Source organism: Carcharodon carcharias, chromosome 11 (genome assembly GCF_017639515.1).
Source record: "Carcharodon carcharias isolate sCarCar2 chromosome 11, sCarCar2.pri, whole genome shotgun sequence".
Taxonomy (NCBI): Eukaryota; Metazoa; Chordata; class Chondrichthyes; order Lamniformes; family Lamnidae; genus Carcharodon; species Carcharodon carcharias.
The window spans coordinates 101,420,515-101,440,195 of record NC_054477.1 but is presented as its reverse complement, the minus strand read 5'-3'; the positions used below and the strand labels follow the sequence as shown (position 1 = coordinate 101,440,195).

At 41.3% G+C, this 19,681-nt stretch overlaps 1 protein-coding gene across 1 annotated transcript in view; it reads right to left on the bottom strand.

Moving 5' to 3' along the window:
- slc10a2 (solute carrier family 10 member 2) overlaps positions 1 to 16,124 on the bottom strand; it is a 29,976-nt gene extending 13,852 nt beyond the window's left edge. The window contains exons 1-5 of the mRNA XM_041198711.1: positions 15,727 to 16,124; positions 11,587 to 11,705; positions 11,393 to 11,481; positions 7,986 to 8,161; positions 3,394 to 3,551 (exon numbers count right to left, since the gene is read on the bottom strand). Of these exons, the coding sequence (XP_041054645.1) occupies positions 3,394 to 3,551; positions 7,986 to 8,161; positions 11,393 to 11,481; positions 11,587 to 11,705; positions 15,727 to 16,124 (940 nt within the window). The remainder of the gene's footprint in view (positions 1 to 3,393; positions 3,552 to 7,985; positions 8,162 to 11,392; positions 11,482 to 11,586; positions 11,706 to 15,726) is intronic.
- Between the last annotated feature and the right edge of the window lie 3,557 nt (positions 16,125 to 19,681).

Genomic DNA, 19,681 nt, shown 5'->3' with positions numbered 1-19,681 from the left:
AAGATTTTCTGTTTTGAAATGCATGCTGACTATTCATTATTATATTTTGCTTATCTAGATGTTCTTCTATTCTCTATTAGGAATTCCATTACTTTTCCTACCAGCCATGTTACTCTGACTGGTCTATAATTCCCTGGGAATGTTTTGTCCCCCTTTTATAAATATAAGAATTACATTAGCTATCTTCCAGTCCACTGGCATTAAATCTTTTTCTAATAAATTCTGTGTAGTAATGCCTTTGCTATCTCTTCACTGGAATCTTTTAAAATGGTGGATGCTATTCAATACATCCCCATTTTTTATTTAAAATGCACTTATCTCATTACTCACGTCGTTCAATGTCATATCTACCGGTTCTATCTCAGTGGTAAATGCCAAAGCAAAATAATTATTTAATATTTCTGCCATTTATCGTTGACTGTGATGTTATCTTGTCTATCGCTCAACGGTCCTATTCCCATCCCAGCCATCTTTTTTAACTGATGTGCTTGTATAATATTTTACTATTTTGCTTTATGTTCCTTGATAGCTTAATTTCATAGTTCCTCTTTGCCTTCCTATTTTTTGACTTGCTCCTAATCTTTTCACATTCTATTTTATCATACACTTCTGTGTTGTCTGTGTACAGAATGTATGTCTCTTTCCTAAGCCTTGATTGTTCCCTTTTGTCTATTCCACTAGTATTTCGTTTGTTCTGTCCTTTTAGTAGAATATATTTTCTCTGCACTCTGTTGAACATCATTTTAAATATTGCCTTTTACTGTTCAACATCTTTTTTGCCAATATTATTGCCCAATTTTTTTTTCCAAAGTTCTATGCTTAGCCCTCAAAATCAGCTTTTCTCCAATCTATTAATCTGGTTTTCATCATACTAATGTCCCCACCTATCATCATCTTAAAGCATATGATATAATGGCCCTATTGCCCAGATGTTCCCCTACTTTTACTTCTCTTATTCTCTTTACTGTGTCCAGAATCAAATTATCCCACTGAGCTTTTTACATGTTGGGCTAGAAAGGAGTCATGAACACACTGTAGAAACACTGTTCTTTTATCTCCTTTACTTACTTCTGCAGTCCAAATAATGTTAGGATAGTTGAAATCCGCCATGATTATTATTATTTTCTTTTACTCAATTCCCTAATTTGCATTTTTCTTCCTCCACCTCCTTTCCACAATTTTGTGATCTGTAGACTGCACCAATAGTGTGATTGATCCTTTATTATCTTTTGTCTCACTTCATATAGATTTTATTTTTGCCTCGCTCACAACTGTGTTCCTTTCTTCATGTAATAGCACCAATATCATGGCTTGGATTGTGTTCTGACTTTTAGTTTATAGATTTCCCAACTTACTCTGTGTAAAGTAAAGCTACACATAATAATTGCATCTGTTCTTGTACATCCTTCTCTTATTTACCTTGAAACCCTGAGTCCAGTGTCTACTCCTGATCTGGGTGGCTCTGGTAGATGGTCAAAGCTAGTTTCCTATCCCTATCTGGAATTTACAGCATATTTGCACCCAGACCAGATAAAATCCATCTCTATAAATAATTAAAAGCAAAATACTATGGATGTTGGAAACAGGAAATGCAGGAGATACTCAGCAGAGCAGGCAGCATCTGTGGTGAGGGAAACTGAGTTAATGGCCCAAATCTTCTGAGGAGCAGCAATCACTGTCAGATTGCTGCTTTACTCCTACTTTTCTGCGCCACATTGGAAATTCACACTTCTGGCCGATTCTTCTGATTCTGTCTTCTTCAGAAATACAGAGCGTACCTTCAGTCGAACTGATTCCACGCAGCACTTGATCGTTATAGGAAGACAAGCCATGCCCCCTTTTTATAACATAGCTGCCATATTTTAGTAAGTGTTCTTTAACATACTGAAAAGCGTGGGACATTTAAACAGCTTTTCACTATGTTCGTGAATGAGTTTATGGATGAATGTGTAGGCATGTTAGCAGGTAGGGTGGGTAAGATAAGTGGGCAAGTGGATAGGGTGGCAGGTGGGTGGGGTGGCAGCTGGGTGAGGTGGCAGTTGGGTAAGGGGATAGGAAGATAGCTGGGTTAGGTGGCAGCTCAGCAAGGTGGAAACTGGGTAGGGTGACAGGTAGGTGAGGTGGGTTGAGGGGTAATTGGGTCAAGTCAGGCAGTGTTGTCAGGTCGGGGGCTAGTCAAGTCAGGTCAGGTTGGGGAGGGTAGTGGGGTGGGGGGGTGCTAGTCAGGTTGGGTCAGGGAAAGTTGGTGGAAGTCAGAAGGTTACTTGGATAATGGGGGCTAGTCAGGTCGAATCGATTGGTCGGCGAGGGTGGTTGAGGGAAAGGTCAGGGGTGGTGTGTCCAAGAGCTGGACTAGAATTTTTTTGTCCAATATTTCCTCGGTAACTATCCAGGTAAGTAAGTCAGAACTGTCCCAAATCTCCAACTCTAACTCAGAGTTGGAGACCTGTTCGGACGGTCCCAGGTAGCAGGAGAATTGCCTATCAGGAGTTCAAACTTCCTGGGCAATTCCCACAGAGTTAGTGCATTGGGAATTCTGAGTGGTTCCACTGGATATCTCGGGTCCTACATCTGGTCTCTGATGATTTGGAGACTGGAAGATCTGGGCCAATGTTTCAGTTCAATGACCTTTTAGGTCATGGGACAGAACTGCTGAAGGTTCATTGACCTGAAATGCTATCTCTGTTGCTTTTTCCACAGATGCTGCCTGACCTGCGGTGTATTTGCAGCATTTTCTGTTTTTGTTTCTGTTATCAAGCTCTCTCTCATAAAAGGCCACATTGTCTCCCAATTTCCATTTTCTATCTCTACGGAGTAATCTGAATTCCTGCATATTCACCCAACCTGTGTCATTGTTGAACTCAGTCCTTTGTGACATTGATGGTATTGGAGCTTCCCTGTCCAACAGGAATCTCCAAGGTTTCCTGATTTTATTTCTAAGATTCCTCATATTTTATGTATCGAGTTTGAGGGATGCATTTCCCTAGTACCCAATCTGTGTTTATTTCATCATATGCTTACAATCCATACACTTTCCTGTGATTTTAATGCCAAATCTTGCACAGCTATCTACCATTTCCTGCCCCATGCCATAAGGTGCAGCTTCCTTCACTTTTTCCCTCATTCTGAATCTGCTCTGTTTACCATTCCCCTCATGCTTTATTCATTTAAATCTTCCTCTTATAACTTAATTACCCTCTATGCAAGGACAATGGTACCAGCTCAGTTCAGGTACAACCTGTCTTTGGTCTGCAGAGTTTTGGCCTGCCCAACATTTGTCCAAATGGGAATCTGAAATCTTCTGCATTATCTTCCTTGTTATGTGCAGATCTGTCTAGTATGCTTCTTCCCAATGTGTTTTAATTGAAGGCAAAAGAAAAACAAAAAACTTACGCCCAATCATTATAGCTGCAAACAAAATTTGAAACACACTGTAGATGAGTGGAAATGTGAACATGAGCACAAGCTGGTCAGGTGTAAAGGAGAGCTGGACAATGGTTGTGCAGAGCTGAGTGTTCTGTGCACCAGTCTCTAAAGCTACAGTGCGACATCTGAAAGATAAAAAAAAATTGTAATTGTTGAGATGAAGATGCTGGTTGAGTGACTAATGAGACATTACAGTTCCTGCACTGAATTTGTAAAACAAAGAAGTGTGCTAAGATCTTTGCTCCCTTAAATTGAGTTGGGTGATTACATCTATCAGGAAGATGGTTTTAAATTCCTTTGGAAAACAATTTTTCAGTTCAACTGCTTAATATGCTTACAATTGTTGTTGAATGTGATATTTGTAAAATAAGGTTGGAACTATATACTGGTTTGACAAATCAATGTTAGATGTTTGTGAATGACTATGTAGCAAAAAATGGACAATCATTAAAAACACAAACATTCCCTTGTTATTGAATCATACAACCCTTAAATTTAAGCAGTTGTTACACATAGAGTAACTAAAATTCTAATAAGGAGGATCATAAGCATGCTTATTAGATAATGAACTCGACTTTTAAATAGCAAATTAGCACTCTACCACAAGATTATACACAATGCTCAGCAACATTGACAGAAGATTTCACCAGAGGAATTTGACTTAGCAATAAGTTTAATAACTTGAATTTGTTTCAGTTATCTTTGGTTAATTATTGATAGTTGTACCTTGTTACTAATCTCAAATTTGCCTCTGAAAAATAAGTAGCAAGTACTGCCGGATGGAAATCTGAAATAATTAAAAATTTGAAAACACAACAGGCCAGTATGCACCTGTAGAAAGAGGAGGCAATCTATTTTCTTGGCTTATATCTTGAGAATTAAGTAAAAAGGGGTTAAGTATCTTAACAGAACCAGAAAAAGGGAATGAGTTGGGGTAGGGTGGGTGGGGAGCCATTAAACAAACACCAAAAGTAACTTCATGGAACGATTGTTGGGTGTAGATGAGGAAATGATATCTCTGGTGAACAGTGGTAAGTTCTATGACATGGTGTACCTAGACTTCCAAAACGCATTTGGCTAATTTTTACACAAAAGGCTCTTGGTTAAACTTGGAGCTCTAGGAATTCACAATAAATGTTGGTTAAGAAGGGACCTGAACTGAAGAAAACAGGAAGTACTTATTAGAGGAGTTATTTTGGGAAGGGATGAAATACTGAGCAAGTTGGCCCAGGCTGTGGAGCTGAGACCAGTACTGTTTCTCACTGTTGCAAATGGCCTCAATTCAGAATTGCAAAACAAATTGATAAAGTTTGCGAATAATCCCAACCTACAAGGGTAGAGCAAGCAGCACAGGAATTACAAAATACATTAGAGAGAATTTGCATTGATATAATACTTTCACCACCTAAAAATGCTCCAAAATGCTTCACAGTGAATGAAATCTTTTTGAAGTGTATTCACTGTTACAGTGCAGCAGCCAATTTGCATACAGCGGTAAGATAAATAATTGGATAATCAGTTTTTGTGGTGTTGGTTGACCAAGATGCAGGGAGAACTCAATTTTGCTTTTTCAAAAACAATGTGGGATCCTAATTACCTGAAGTGGTATAATCAGATGCTAGCTCGCCGGTGGGTGAGGTCGCACACAAATTCCGCTGAAGGTGACTTGGATGAGGACTTTGATAGGCCAGCATATAGACAAATACAGATGGGTATGCTCAACAAAATAGTTGATGCATTAGTAAGCCTGCCAGAAAGCTTGCGGTCAATATCAAGGAGCCTGGAGGGGTCCATCACCAAGTTGACATAGAGCTTTGTGCAGCATTTGGAGTCCATCCCTTCCAGCATGGGAATGGTGCCTGACTCTATTTGCACCCTGGTGAACCCATCCATGATGCAGTATCCGGTAGCTTCCACTGCAGCACAAGCAGCAGCTGCCCAATATCATGAGTGCTGCAGGCTGAGGCTATGTAAGGTTAATTCACATCATGGATGTGGGTTACAGTGTTGAAAGGGGTTTTTAATGATGTCACAGCAGTTCATCAATCTGTCCTCTGACAGATTCCTAGGGTTGCTGAGGGCCGCCCTGGAGGAGTAACGGTGGCTCTATGGTGTATGAACCTGCAGTCCTTTCTTTAGAAGATAGCATTTGTCTTCCCACTTCTGCCACTTGCTGTTGCCTGTCAGCAAGCCGTGCAGACTGCTGCCACCCATGCCAGGTTGGTACAAACCACAGCTAGGCCTTCTTGAGTCAGGGCTGCTCAAGTTCATCCTGCAAGGCTATCTACAGTCTTCTCCATGGAAAGTCAACAGCCTTTCACCAGCCATCCTACAGCCACATGGGTAGCACTGCCTAGAAGCACTAGGACAGGCAAAGGGATCCACAAGACAGGCTCTAAGAGAGTGCATAAGGGTGCTTAGTTTATGTTTGCATAGAGTTTGGCAGGATTTCATTATATATTTAGTTTTGAATGTTTATTTGTAGTGGCTTTTATTTTTGCATTGTGGCCAAGTGGATTCTCTGCTGTCAGCGACAAAAGGAAGCTAAGCTGTAGGAACGATTGGAGAATGGGTAATTGGGGTTGCAGTTACTGGTATCTCACACAGATAAATACTGGACAGACTGCCCAGGCAGGAAGGGATTGTCTAGGTTGCCTATTGTCTGGATATTCCTCCTCTTCATGTTCCTGTTCCTTAGCTGCTGTCCATATAATTGATGGTGAGATTGTGCAGCATGCAGCAGTCCACCATGAATCTGCAGGTCTCCTTTAGAGTGGCCTGGGCAGCAAAAGTGTTGTTTCAGCACCTCAATAGTCTGTTCTATCACATTTCTGTGTGGCAGCATGGTTTTCACTGTAAATAGGCTGAGCACGTATTGCGGGTTGTGCACCGGATTCATGAACCATGTTATCAGCGGATAGCCCTCATTGCTCGGTAGCCACTATGTGATTTGTTATGATGGCTCAAATACAGCTGGCTCACTGGCCTGCCACAGAATGAAGTCATCATGATTGCTGCTAGGAAATTGAACATTGACCCACATGATTCACTGCCTAAGACCACACACCCAGCTGGATGTTGAGAGAATGGAATTCCTGTCGGTTTTGGTTTGAGTAGAGTTGACGTGATGTCTGCAAATGATGTGCATGCAGTCAGTGGTACCTTGCACTACGGACAATCCTGCAATCCTGGTGAAGCTGTGTGCTTGCTCCGCCTGCTTCTCTCTGGGAAGAGAGAGTGAAATGTAGGTTTTTGCATTTGAATACAGAGTTTCAGTGACTTCTCTTATGCAATGGTGGGATGATAAAATGTTAAATATTGCAAATATCTTCAGCTTCAGCCAGGAAGGAGACAGATACATAAAAGTTAATTTCCACTGGCACCTCCACAGCCACTGACAATGTGGTCCCCGCCCTGCCCTGAGGTTGTGGCTGCTGCAGTGAGGATGTCCTTATTGAAGTGCAAACATCTGACACACGGTTCCTCGCACAGTGTCAGGTAGCAGAATTGCTCCCTGAACACCCTGGATGGATATGGTCCCCAGCTGAGAGGCCTCCTCCGTCTCTTCCTCACTCTGCCAGCAGTTTGTTCTGCTCTGCATGCCTCTGTTCAGTCTCCCAATTATGATGTATTTCAAGGGCTATATCTGTTAGGGCATCTATTTCTGGGAGCAGCTGGCTTGTGCAGAAGCCTTGAAGTCATCAAAAAGTCTTTCAACATTTATCACTCCACTTTCTACAGACTTTTGCAACTTGAAATACCTATAGAAAGCACGAAACACTTGTAGAATCACAGCAACAGTTAGAAGAAATCAACCAGCAACTAACTTGTGAGTAGTTAATGATCCCTTTAAATAGCACTAGTGCAGGGTCCTTCCTGTTGTTGGCTGCATGTACAGCTGTGCCAGGTTAAGAGATTGTATTAGATGGTATGTTGAGTATGAAAATGAAACCACTTGCATCAGATCTACATTGCATACTGAGTGAATTCATTATCTGCCCATTCTGCATCTGTCTGGCAGAAGTTGACTGCACACATGCTAATACCTTCACCAATGTGGCTTCTGGCAAAATTCATCCCTTAAGTATGCCAGTAGGCTGAAGATGGCATTTTAGAAGTCTAGGGGCATCCATGGATCCCAACAATCAAGTGCTAACAAGCTCAATTTCTCACACAGTGATTCTTTAGTGTAATTCATGCTTGTGGCTGTTATTCAGTTGTGATCATCCAGTCACCACTGATACTGCAGGTGAGATTTAACTCACTCAAGACCATTCACTTATGCAGAGTTAAAATCGGGGCCAGCGATTCCTACCTCTGTGTGTGTTGGTCTGCTTTTGCCTCCCAGTTCCCTTATTCTGGTCCTAGCATACATGTTTATCACTTATTTTTCAATCCTTAAGAACAGTCGGAGCCTGAAATATTCATTGCATGTTCTGTGCTGTGACTGTCTTTCCAGCTCTTTCTGTTTTGGTTTCTCCTCTGGAAAGCTGGATTACAAATTATATCAGTGCATCATGTAACAATATTTAATTTATGATTTCACAAAAAATCTGTACCTGAACCAAGGCTGACCGGCAATACGAGCCAAAAGAAATCCTAATGTATACCCAATAGCTGGATAGATAGTTCCAATGATCCACAGGGAAGGCGATGTTACCCAGGATCCTCTGTACAGGAGGGCTCCAGTCACTGCTATAGCAACTATGAGGAACATTCCAGTGAAAGAGCCAATCTAGGAGAAAAGATTATTTTGGAATTAGAAAAGTCAGAGTCACTATGGCACAGAAGGAGGCCATTCAGCCCATTGAGTTCATAGCTGCTCTCAGTAGAGCAATCCAGTCAGTCCTATTCACCTTCCATCCCATAGCCCTGTTATGTTTAGGTTTATTTCTAGGTTTATTTCCATCAAGCATCCATGCAATTCACATCCAAGGCAGTAAAATGCAACAAGTGGATAATTGTTTTCTGAATATTGTACACCTTGAAACCTGGAGACCCGAGTTAGAAGCATCACTGAAAGGCAGGATCAGCATTGATGTTAAGTTTCATGCAAATACGGACAAAGTATCACTGTCCTGTGAATACCATCTATCAATATGCGATGTGGTACATGAATACATGAATATTTCACTTGCAATTTGACAGTTGATAGAAATAATTGTTGACAAAATTTTATTTTTGTCTTGTTACCTAAATTTCAGTAAATATCCACATGCATTAGATCTTTAACCATGATTATAAATCAGTCTTAGAAACTTTCAAGTAAAACATGACAAAATGAATCAGCAACATATAGGGCATCATTTTCTCTTGTGTTGCTGCTGGGGAGAGTTATGTGCTAAAATGATATTAGTAATTTGGACAGGTTTAAATTGTCATGGGCCAGGAATTTACAGTTCCGCTGTGGCGTGTCTCCCCCCTGGCAGATGAGGCGAACCATTTAAACCTCCACTCAGTTTGGCAGGACTGTAATATCCCACTGGGTGGGAGGGCCTGCACCCGTAAAATCCTGGCCATTAAATCTTTTGTTATTCATTTATGGGATGTGGGTGTCACTGGCTGGGCCAACATTTATTGCCCAAATCTAATTGCTCTTGAGAAGGTGGTGGTGAGCTGCCTTCCTGAACTGCTGCTGCCCCTGTGGTGTAGGTCCAGCCATAATGCTATTAGGGAGGGAGTTCCAGGATTTTGACCCAGCAACAGTGAAGGAATGGAGATATATTTCCAAGTCAGGATGGTGAGTGGCTTGGAGGGGAACTTATAGGTGGTGGTGTTCCCATCTATCTGCTGCCCTTATCCTTCTATATGGTAGCGGTGGTGGGTTTGCAAGGTGCTGTCTAAGGAGCCTTGTTGAGCAACATGCACCTGAAGTTTTGGTATGAGAAGCTTCCCATCAATAATACAAGTTACAATGTTACACAATGAAGTGATCAACGTATAAAGCAACCTCTCGAAATTGTGCTGAAAGACCTTGAAAAGTTCTAGAACTCTTATAAATGAAGGCCAACATTTTGGTAGTTTTATCCTCCAAATTTCTTGTCTTCATGTTTATGCTGTTCCAGATTTCAACCAATAATTGTTACCTGCAGTTGCTCCACTGCCATGATATAGGGACAGAATTTATTGAAAAAAAAACAGCGTATACATTATTAACGTGCAAATCATCTAACAACTTCTAGTGAGGGAGAAATAATTCATGAATTGTGATTCGCCACGAATTGTTTGACAATTTGCACCACTTTGCTGTTAGCTTTACAAAAACAACATTGCACCCTTAACCTTCCCATGAGTTTCTTGAAGTTGGTGCATTTGCACAACAATTTAGCATTAAATTTGCCACAGGAAGTTAAGTTTAGTAATTAATAATGTAAGTACACTTTTAACAATATGATCATTATTAATGATTGCCAATCAACCTCCCCTGCCCAGAAAGTGATAACTTGAAATTGTGGAGCTTTGTTCCTTCAGGTAGGGAACTGTTGTTGGAGACTTTCAAGATGATGAATTTTAAATGCTTTTTCCTTTTCTAGCTTTTTTTCACACCAAAGAAATCCAATATTTCTTTCTCTCACTTTATTTCTCTTTCTGGACCTGATGCCTTTCATAATTTTTGACTTTGAATTCACCCACTTTAATTCACCTTCCTTCTCAATCCTTTCTCTGTTTATTTGTAATGCTTAGTTCTCATTGGTTAAGGAAATGAACTGTTGGCACCATCATTCACCAAGGTTCTGATGCCTTGTTACTCTTGCCTTGCCATTATGAACCTGCACAGCCAACATTTACAAGGGAAAAGAAATTGAGCTGAAGGATGAGGGACTATGTCTGACTAACCAGATGCCCTGCTGCAGCAGATTCTGGCCCAGTAATTTCATCCTGGCTCCTGCTGCTGTTTTTAAATGTCCTTTCTTTGTTATTATCCTGTTGGCCCCTCTTTGATATTAAATTAACAACACTGGAGCTTGGACTGACATCAAAAGTGGGGGAGGAAAGTTTCTGTTTAAATACTACAACATTAGTGTAGCAGCACAATAGGAATCTGTTGGTATTGTTCTGTTGAGTCACCTGGCTGGCAAAATTTCTTTACTAGAATGGTAATCTGCTAGGAATGATTCCTGTACATTAGAAGGCTATCCCTCAACTTTCATTTGAAAGTAACTCAAATTTCTGGTCTTCTGCAGGAATATTTGGATCACGGCCCTGTAATTCGGTGTGGTCCTCCAGATCTCATGCTACATCTTTGGCTAGAGAAGGGTAGATCTCCAGGAATTGCCCTGATTCCCCAATGTAACTTTTGAAGAAAATTGGAAGAGATGACATAAATGGCTGTTTATGCCATCTCTCTGGGTTTCCATAGAAGTTGCATTCAGATAATCATCGAAATTCTAAGTCAATTACTTTTTCAGACATTATTCTTGATACAATAACTGAAATAAATTGAATCTATTCTGAAAAGAAGAAAAAGTCTTACCAGACCCAGTGGACTTAGCAGCCTTAAGTTTATGGTCATCAGTGAACCGCGAAGTGAGTCTTACTGAGAGATCTAGCTATTTCTCTGCCAAGAATTTCAACTCTACTGCCTTTTCTTTATGGCTGTGTTTATTTGGGCTGAAACACTAGGGTGAGTAGCTCTTGCACCCTATGCAGTTGCGGTCTCAGTGTCAGGTTCAAAGTGCTAGCTGTGTGCATTAAAATGCAAAAGTTGGCTTGGCACAAGCTAATAATAAAGTTCAAGTTACCCATTTTTAGGTCTGCACAGTCCTTAACCAATTGTAAGTTCTTGTATCTAGCCCACCAGCCTTGGCAAAAGATTGCTGGAAATCCCAGAACCAGCACATAAACAGCATTTATGTCAGATCGCCCACCGATCTTCTGAGGTTTTGGAAGATAATTTGGAGGACCCGCGAAATTCTAAGCTCTCTTAAATTCCTCCCTAGTTTCAAAAGTGTTAGAAGTTGCTTACCTTCAATATTATCTTGGCCTTTTCTGGCCATCTATAGTTCACATAAACCCCAAGACCAACGGGAACTAGGAGGCTTGCCAGGGTAATGCCTAGAATATATAAGTTTCAGCTTTATTCATTTCCCATAACTGAACATGCTAAAATATAGACTCATGTTCTGACAATTATTGTGACATTTGGTGTTCACAAATTACCTATACTGTCATAAGGGACCTGGATGGCATCTGTGTCAACCCAGGTTTTGGTGTAGATGAAGAGGCAAAGAGGCATCATTCCCATTCCCAGTATTGTGGAACACGTTGTCATACTTATGCTGAAAGCAAAAATATTTTAAAATAAATGTGGAAAGCAATACTAAGCAGAAAAATAAGTTCTTAGCCCTTGAAATTACGTTGCAGTATATGAGCAGAGAAACGCTTAATTGCATTATAACAAACAAACACTGTTTTCAGTTTGAATTTGCTAATAAAATAAAGGTTGTGCCTGTTAGAGCTCCAATTGTAAATAACATGAAATAATTGGATGCTGGATTAGATAATCACAGAATCACAGAATTTTAATGGCACAGAAGGAGGCCATTCGGCCCGTTGTGTCTGCAATGGCTCTCCAAATGAGCATTATGACCTAGTGCCATTGCCCTGTCTTTTCCCCGTACCCCTATAAATTGGCTTGGAATTTCTGGCCCCGTTGTTGGTGGGACCTATCGCGGGCGAGGCTGCGCCCCAGCCAGAAGTCCATTGACTTGCAGCAGGACTGAAAGATCCTGGCAGCAGACGAGTGCGGAAAATCCTGCCCATTGTTTCTATTCAAATAATCTCCTAATGCTATAATGCCTCACTGAATATTTACCCTAGGAAAGTTGATTTAATTGCACAGCTGTTGTAGCTTTTCTTTACATCTTCTGGTCTAAATAAGTCACAAGCAGACTATTTCAGATAATGAAATTAAAGATTGCCAATCCAATTCTTCATATTCCATAGGTCAGGGCAGATTGCCATTTAGCTTTCAGTTTGCTTTTATGCTGTTTTTAATGTGCTGATTAACATAATTTTTAAGATGTAGGCGTTAGTCTGTTTAGTTTGAAATGACAGACAGGAAAACAATGCGAGCATGTTAACTAATCCACTGAAAAGTGGCTCTTAGTGGTAGTTAAATTAACAAGTAGAATTTCATCTTTCACCATGCATGTTAATTGCTAACAATACCTTCCTACTAAGGTTGAGGTAAAATTCATCTTTGGAGGTGAAATTGATCTTTGTGATAGAGCAAATTGGGTGATAGCGAGTCGGCAGCCTGCTTCACACTATGACTGACTTTTTTATCATGCAGGATGTAAAACCGGCTGCTGACATGTTAACACTCAACTTGCATTATTCCCTCAGACTAATTTCAGTCCTTTTGTATCCAGCCTGCTGTCACTGATTTTAAACAGTAATGGTGTTTAGCTTTCCTTCATCATTGCTCAGTTTGACTGAATAGTCATGATGTTAGGAATATAAGTTACATATGTGACAACTCATTTAAGTATCACCTTTGGGCAATAACTGAAATGGAGTAAAAAAAAATCTCCATTGTTGTGCAAGTTTAACCTACAAACCATTATTTATAATTATTTAAACATTTTCATTCCAACTTTCCAACATTCCTTCTTATTGCTTCAAAGATACACATTTTTGTTAAAATAAGAAGGGGAATGAGAAAAAAATAGATAAATATAAATTATTTCATAGGCTGGAAATCAGAAATGGAAGGTGAAAATGTTGGAAACACATTGGATGTCCATCAGTATACATTATATATGAAGAGCACAGATGGATGAAAACCTTTGGCCAGACCCTTTAAGAATATAATTTATGCATAGCCATAACTTAGAATTAGAATGAAAGCCAGATAGATGCAGAAAAGTTGATCAAAATATTGTGAGAATGTAGAATGCATTGTCCCCAGAAAAGCATAAATATAGAATATATTGAAGTGTTGGAATGAAGTATAAATATATACATGGCAAATAAGCTAAGACGGATATGGAAAAAGGTTAGCAATTTGAAGTAAAAAATGCTGGGGTTGATTTGAAATTTGCTTACTGGACATAAAACCAGAATTAACAATCCAATTTGTATTTCTGTTTATTGGATGGCTGATCTGCAATGCCAGTTATAGATCCTAGCGGCATATTGAAAAATTTCCACATTTGGTAGCCATGGCTAACAAAACAGAAAGGGCTGGATGAGCAGATTGGTATCGTCCTACTTACTTCAGAAATGGTCAACTATGTTTGGTTTCAATTTTCAGGCAAAGGAAATATTCCTTCTGTTGCTTATCGTACAGTGACCCCGTTAGAAACTTTGATGGTGTGGATGTTGGATTATTGGGTGGAGCTTGGCTCTGAATCACTGTTAACACTGTGGAGGCAAAGGCATGAAGAGAACATAAGGTCCTGAATGATACCAGTGGGTGTGAAACTGGGTCTTAGTGTGAGTTGCAGCCTTTAGCAGAGAAAGGAAGTAAAGAGGATTCTGAAATGCGTCACAAAATGCAAGCTGATGAATAATAATTAATATCTGATGGTCTTTTTTATTCTCACTGCACAATATTGCAAAATACATATAATCAATTAAAATTAAGGGGTAGAATGTTCCACCCATTGTGGGGGGGGTTGTGCGGGGACAGATGTGGGTGGATGTGGACCCGATTGGTGCCCCTGATCAGGTCTGCGCTGCCATTTTATGTGGCCGAGCGCTCCCTGTGCGGGCGGGGGAGAGGTGGGTGTTGGGGGGGTGGGGTGGTGGGGTGGGCGGTTCCCTGAGTCGGGGCCTGCGCTCTTTATGTGCATGTGCACAAAAGAGCGCAGAAATCTCCCTGAGGCACAGAGCTGCCTCAGGGAGATTAGATTAACTTCCAAAAATTTTAATAAAGGAGAAAAATAATTTAGGACATATCCCCTTATGTGACAGTGTCACATGAGCTGGGACATGTCAATGAACTTTAATGAAAAAATGTATTTAATTTATGAACTCTTCATGAAACCTCATCCCACCCGTGGATGATGTTCCATGAAAAATGCAAAGCCTGCCTGGGTTCTTCGCCTGCTGCCAACCTTAAAGTTGGACAGGCAACTTTCTCAATAGGCTTAATTAGTTCATTAATGGCCTTAACAGGTCTTTGATAGTTCGGTGGGCGTGCAGCCGAGCCAAACTGAAAATCTAAATGACGCGCAGAGACGTTGGGATGCATGCCCGACATCACCCCGTGTTATTTTATGCCTCGGCGAGCGGGCCCCGCCCCTGCTCGCTGAGCTGAAGATTCAGCCCAAAGTAATTTACGTTTGACCTTTTCATTAGGAATATGTGTTATTCTCTATATGTTATCTGTTCAATCTGCATGTATCTCTTTGCTAGGTTTAGTGAGTTAAATTTGTCCTCCTCAAACGCACCTCAATGAATTTTAATGCATAGGCAACGTGAAAGTACAATTTTTCTGTGTTGCCATGATAAGCAGCTCACATGGCAGACAGGGTTAATACAGAATAGAATAAATATTGGAGACACATTATGTATAAAGTTAGTATAAATCCTTTCTCTGCTAAAGGTTGCAACTCACACTAAGACCCAGTTTCACACCCACTGGTATCCTTCAGGACCTTATGCAGTCTTCATACCTGTGCCTCCATAGTGTTAACAGTGATTCACAGCCAAGCTCCATCCTGTACTCCGACATCCATGCCATCAAATTAATACAGAATAGAATAAATATTGGAGACACATTACGTATAATGTTAGTATAAATCTGGATAAAACCATTATTGTCAAGACAATTAAGTATGTACAGTTCACACATGTGAAAGTACGTAAAATGTTTTTAATACTGTTCGCATGCTGGCCAAGGTTTCCTGTATTCACCAGCCTGTGACCCTCTGCCGATTAAAGTGAATGACAAAAAATCATGGGCTGGCTCACGCAGAGGCAGCAAAGCTTGGCTGATGAGTTTTTGGTCCGCAAGGCCAAAAATACTTTGGGGTCAATATTGTCAACAATTGACTCCATCTTAACAATTATCAATGTGCAATGGAGCAATAGATAAGCTATCAATCAATGGATTTTGATTTTATGGTATTTTCCTGTTAGTATCAATTTCTAATAATATACAACTCCTCCAGAAGAAGTAAATCTTACATTAGGTGGTAATGTATGAATAGCAGAAACATGCCATTTTGAAAATGACTACATTTAATATTTTGTTAGACAACAAGTCAATGTAACGGGTTACTTATGAGTATAGTTAGTCTTATTGGAAAAATATACCATGATAATACTAGAGTGAAGTTATCTACTTACCTAAGATCCATGTCCCCATCCATCCAGTAGGTCATGATGTTTGAACCTGTTCCACCTGGACAGCATCCCATTATTAATACTGCAACCGCTTGAATAGGGTGAATATTAAAGGCCGTTGACAGCAGAAAGGCTGTGAGAGGCATAATACCAAACTGACAAAGAAAGCCCACACATATACCCCAAGGTCTCTTAATATGGCCCCAAAGCTTTTTTGCTTCAACATTGCAACCCATGGAAAACATCACCAAAGCCAACAGGATTGTCAGCACAGTACTTAAAATAAGGCTCATAGTTTGGTTAAAATTGTCAATAGGCAACAGACAGGATGTGTCATTGCAGTTGGTGGCATGTTCAGGACAGAACAAATCAATCATTGTTAGGCTTCTGACTGTCTCCATATTCATAGCTTCTCCAGTCTTCGCAGGTCCTCAATCTTTGAATAATTATATCAAAATAAGCCTTTAGGAGAGAAACAGAAAGATGTAAGGAGCTTGGAACCAATCTGCTCAGTATCCTCAGCCTGAAGAGGAGGAGCTGAATGTGCTTTCTCCTTTAATATAGTCAGATAGCAATAAAAATGGTCATAAACACCTACTCATATTTTATAGGTTTGGTCATTGAAAGTGTAAAGAAATGAGCGTCATAATTATATGAATTAAGTCATATTGTTAACCCTCTTGAATGCTGTGTTTTGGTTCCAAAGTACTGTACAGACATTATTGTTGTTTTTTCATACATATATATGGCTGATTGTTCTAGTCTTACTATGTAATAATGCACAGAATCTAAGAATATGTTTTAATCTACAGGGCATGTTATTGGATTACATGGGATTACTAGGATATATGGCACAGAAACAAGCCATTCAACCCATCTAGTCTATGGTAGCATTTATAATCCGCAGGAACTTCATCTTATCTTTCCTCATTTAAATCTATCATCATAATCTTCTGACTGGATTTTATATGTCTCCTTTGGGTGTGTTTTTGGTGAAGGGCAGGAGGCACATAAAATACGTGGGCTGGCTAGCCTGTCATCTTCCTACCCTCCCCCAAGCTCACCCACATAATATTCTAGGCAGCCTGCCTGACATATGTAAATAAATAATTAAAGGTCATTTAGGCTTGTTAACAACCTTATTGACCTGAATAATATGCTGCCTATGCCATAACATGGTTTTTATAGGCTTACATGAACAAAGACAGGAAGGAACGGGGGTACCTCACTCAGGGGTGCCTTATGTGCATCGAGAACACCCCCCAAGATATCACCACCCTTCCTTCCATGCCATCTGCCTGACAGAACCAGCCCACTACACCCCTGTCCCACCTCCCTTTGCTCTGGGATCCCTGCCCACTCTAATACCCTGGGTCTTCTCAGGTTAGTCACATGCCTCTTAGGCCTTCTTCCTCCAGCCCCAGCAGTGACCACTACTGAGCTCTGGCGCTGCCAGGAGTGATGGAGCTGCCGGCTAATGAGATCGGCTGACAGTCCTGAGGGCGGAACTTCCTCCTGAGTGAAGGCCAGAAGTCCAACTGCTCACCAAGTTAGCCCACCCACAGTGTGTTATGCCACCACAGAGCAAATTGGCGTTTACATCTGTGTGGAGGGGGTGGGGGGGCAAGCAGTCCCTCCGCCGATCCACACCCCCACCCCACCCAACACCCCCATCCCGGTCCCGTAAAATGCTGTTCTCTATTCCATTCCCCCTGATATCCCTGATATGCTTGTCTAGCTTTCCCATAAGTGCATCTACACTATTCACTTTAACTGTTCCCTGTGGTACAGAGTTCCAACATTGTCACCACACTTTGGTCAAAGTGTCCTATGATTTTGCTGCTTCTATAGGTCTATCCTCTTGTGAATCATATTTATTGTTATGCATGCAGTCAATGAGATTTAGCATAGCTCAAGATTGATTGGCTATTTTTTCTTACCAGTAGGTAATAATAGAGATATTACATGATTCCATCATATGCTACCGGTCTCTTCAATAGTTGGGAAAACACATAGAGGCTAAATTTGATAGCCCCTCAAAACTGGCACAGGAATCCTGATGCAGCATTAATCTGCAGCTTTTCCTTTTGGTGCAGACAGCATGCAAACTTCATGCTGTCTGCTAATTTAAACGATAGTAGCATACAGCCCAGCACTAAATATGCTGTTGAATGGCTGAAAGCGTCAGCAGGGCAGCCAAGTTCATTCAAGGTTAGTTCGTCAAGTCAACCTGCACCTCTTAAAAGGGAGATACCTTGTGTCTACAGCAAGTGGTGGAAGTGTATCTGGGGAAGAGTGTCTGACCTGCAAGGATACTTAATATGGTGCAACAGGGCAGAGGATGTGCTCCAGTTTTCTGATACAGCTCTGCAGGCCTTGATGAATGAGGTGCACAGGAGGAGTGAGGTCCTCTATCTACAGGGGTTCCAGAAACTCTCCAAACAAACTTTGTGAAGGCGGTGGAACAGTTAGCCATTGCTATAAATGTCTGCAGTGTCGCCCTGAAGACATGGCCGCAGTGCAGGAAGAAGTTTAATAACGTCACAAGAGTGGTCAAGGTCAGTGAATTATCTTCAAATGGCACATCTTTACAATTGAAGTATTAGTGTTGCACACCTCCCATTTCAACACACCCATATCATTCACCCACCAACAATCTCTATCAAACGTGACTCATAACTCACCTTCTTGCTTCATTTCACCCTCACATGCTTTGCATTGCTGCAAGCCACATACATCTCAGAGCTTGCACACACTGCCAGCTATTCAACCATGACAGTCACATCACCTAAACACATTGCACCACATTCATTGACGTATCTCCCTCACTCTTGCAGGACAAGGTGACATACAACTGTAGGCAGCAGGGGACAGACAGAGCTACATTTCCTCACCCCTGTGGAAGAGATCATGGTCAACACCACTGGTGGGGCCATGAATGAGGCCATGGCCAGTGCTGTGGCTGAAACAATTGAAGATGATCCCTAATCCTCCTTCTCACTTCTCTCATTGATTTGTAAGCTGCAGATTATCTAAGCTTGCACTTCCTGCTTTCTTCTTTCCCTCACCACAACCCTACCTTTGTATCTTTCTCCTTTCAGATATCTAAGAACTGCAACCTGAGCAGACAATGGTGTAGGAACAAGAAGAGGTAGAAGAAGAAAAAGAGACCGACGGTGAGGAAACACGATCACTCGCTCTGACGCTCAGATATTAGCACTGTGCATTCTTCAAAGAGGCAGTGAGTCACTGCATGTGAGTGGACTGCATCCAGGGCAGTGGTTCGGGTAGTGCAGCTGCCAGAGTGGATGGAGAGCTACACATGAGTTCTGCTGCAGAAGGCTCAAATCAGGAGTTCAATGGGTCAGCCTAAAACAAAAGGCTGATGGATAGGCACATAGGAATGCTTGGTATATTGACGGGCCTGCCTGAAATCCTACTCTCACTGTTGATGAGCTTGGAGGAACCTGTCACCAACTAGGCGCTGGGCCTTGGGCAGAACTAAGCACTCATTCTTTCCAGCAAGCCCTGGCCAATCCCATGAGAACACTTGCAGACCCAGCTACGACACAGCATATATTGGCCAATATCTCAGCTTCCATTCCAGCACAAGCAGAAGCCACCTAATGTCTGAGTGCTGCAGTGGAAACTCATGGTGATGTCATGTAAGCTCAGTTTGTTGCCGTGCAGGTTTAGGCTGCCGATTCCATTGATCAGAGATGTGTGCAGGGTCTCACAGCAGTCCACCAGTCTATACTCTCTCAGGATGATATCATTGGTCCTCCCACTGCTGCCACTCTGCTGGAGCTCTTTTTATTGCCTGTCAGCTAGCCAGCCCAGACCACTGCCACATAGGCTGAGGCAATGCAGTGTGAGGCTAAGTATTTAAGAGGCAGAACTGCTTGAGGTTGTCCTGCAAGGCCATCTACAGTCTACCTCACTGAAAGTCAGTTGCCTT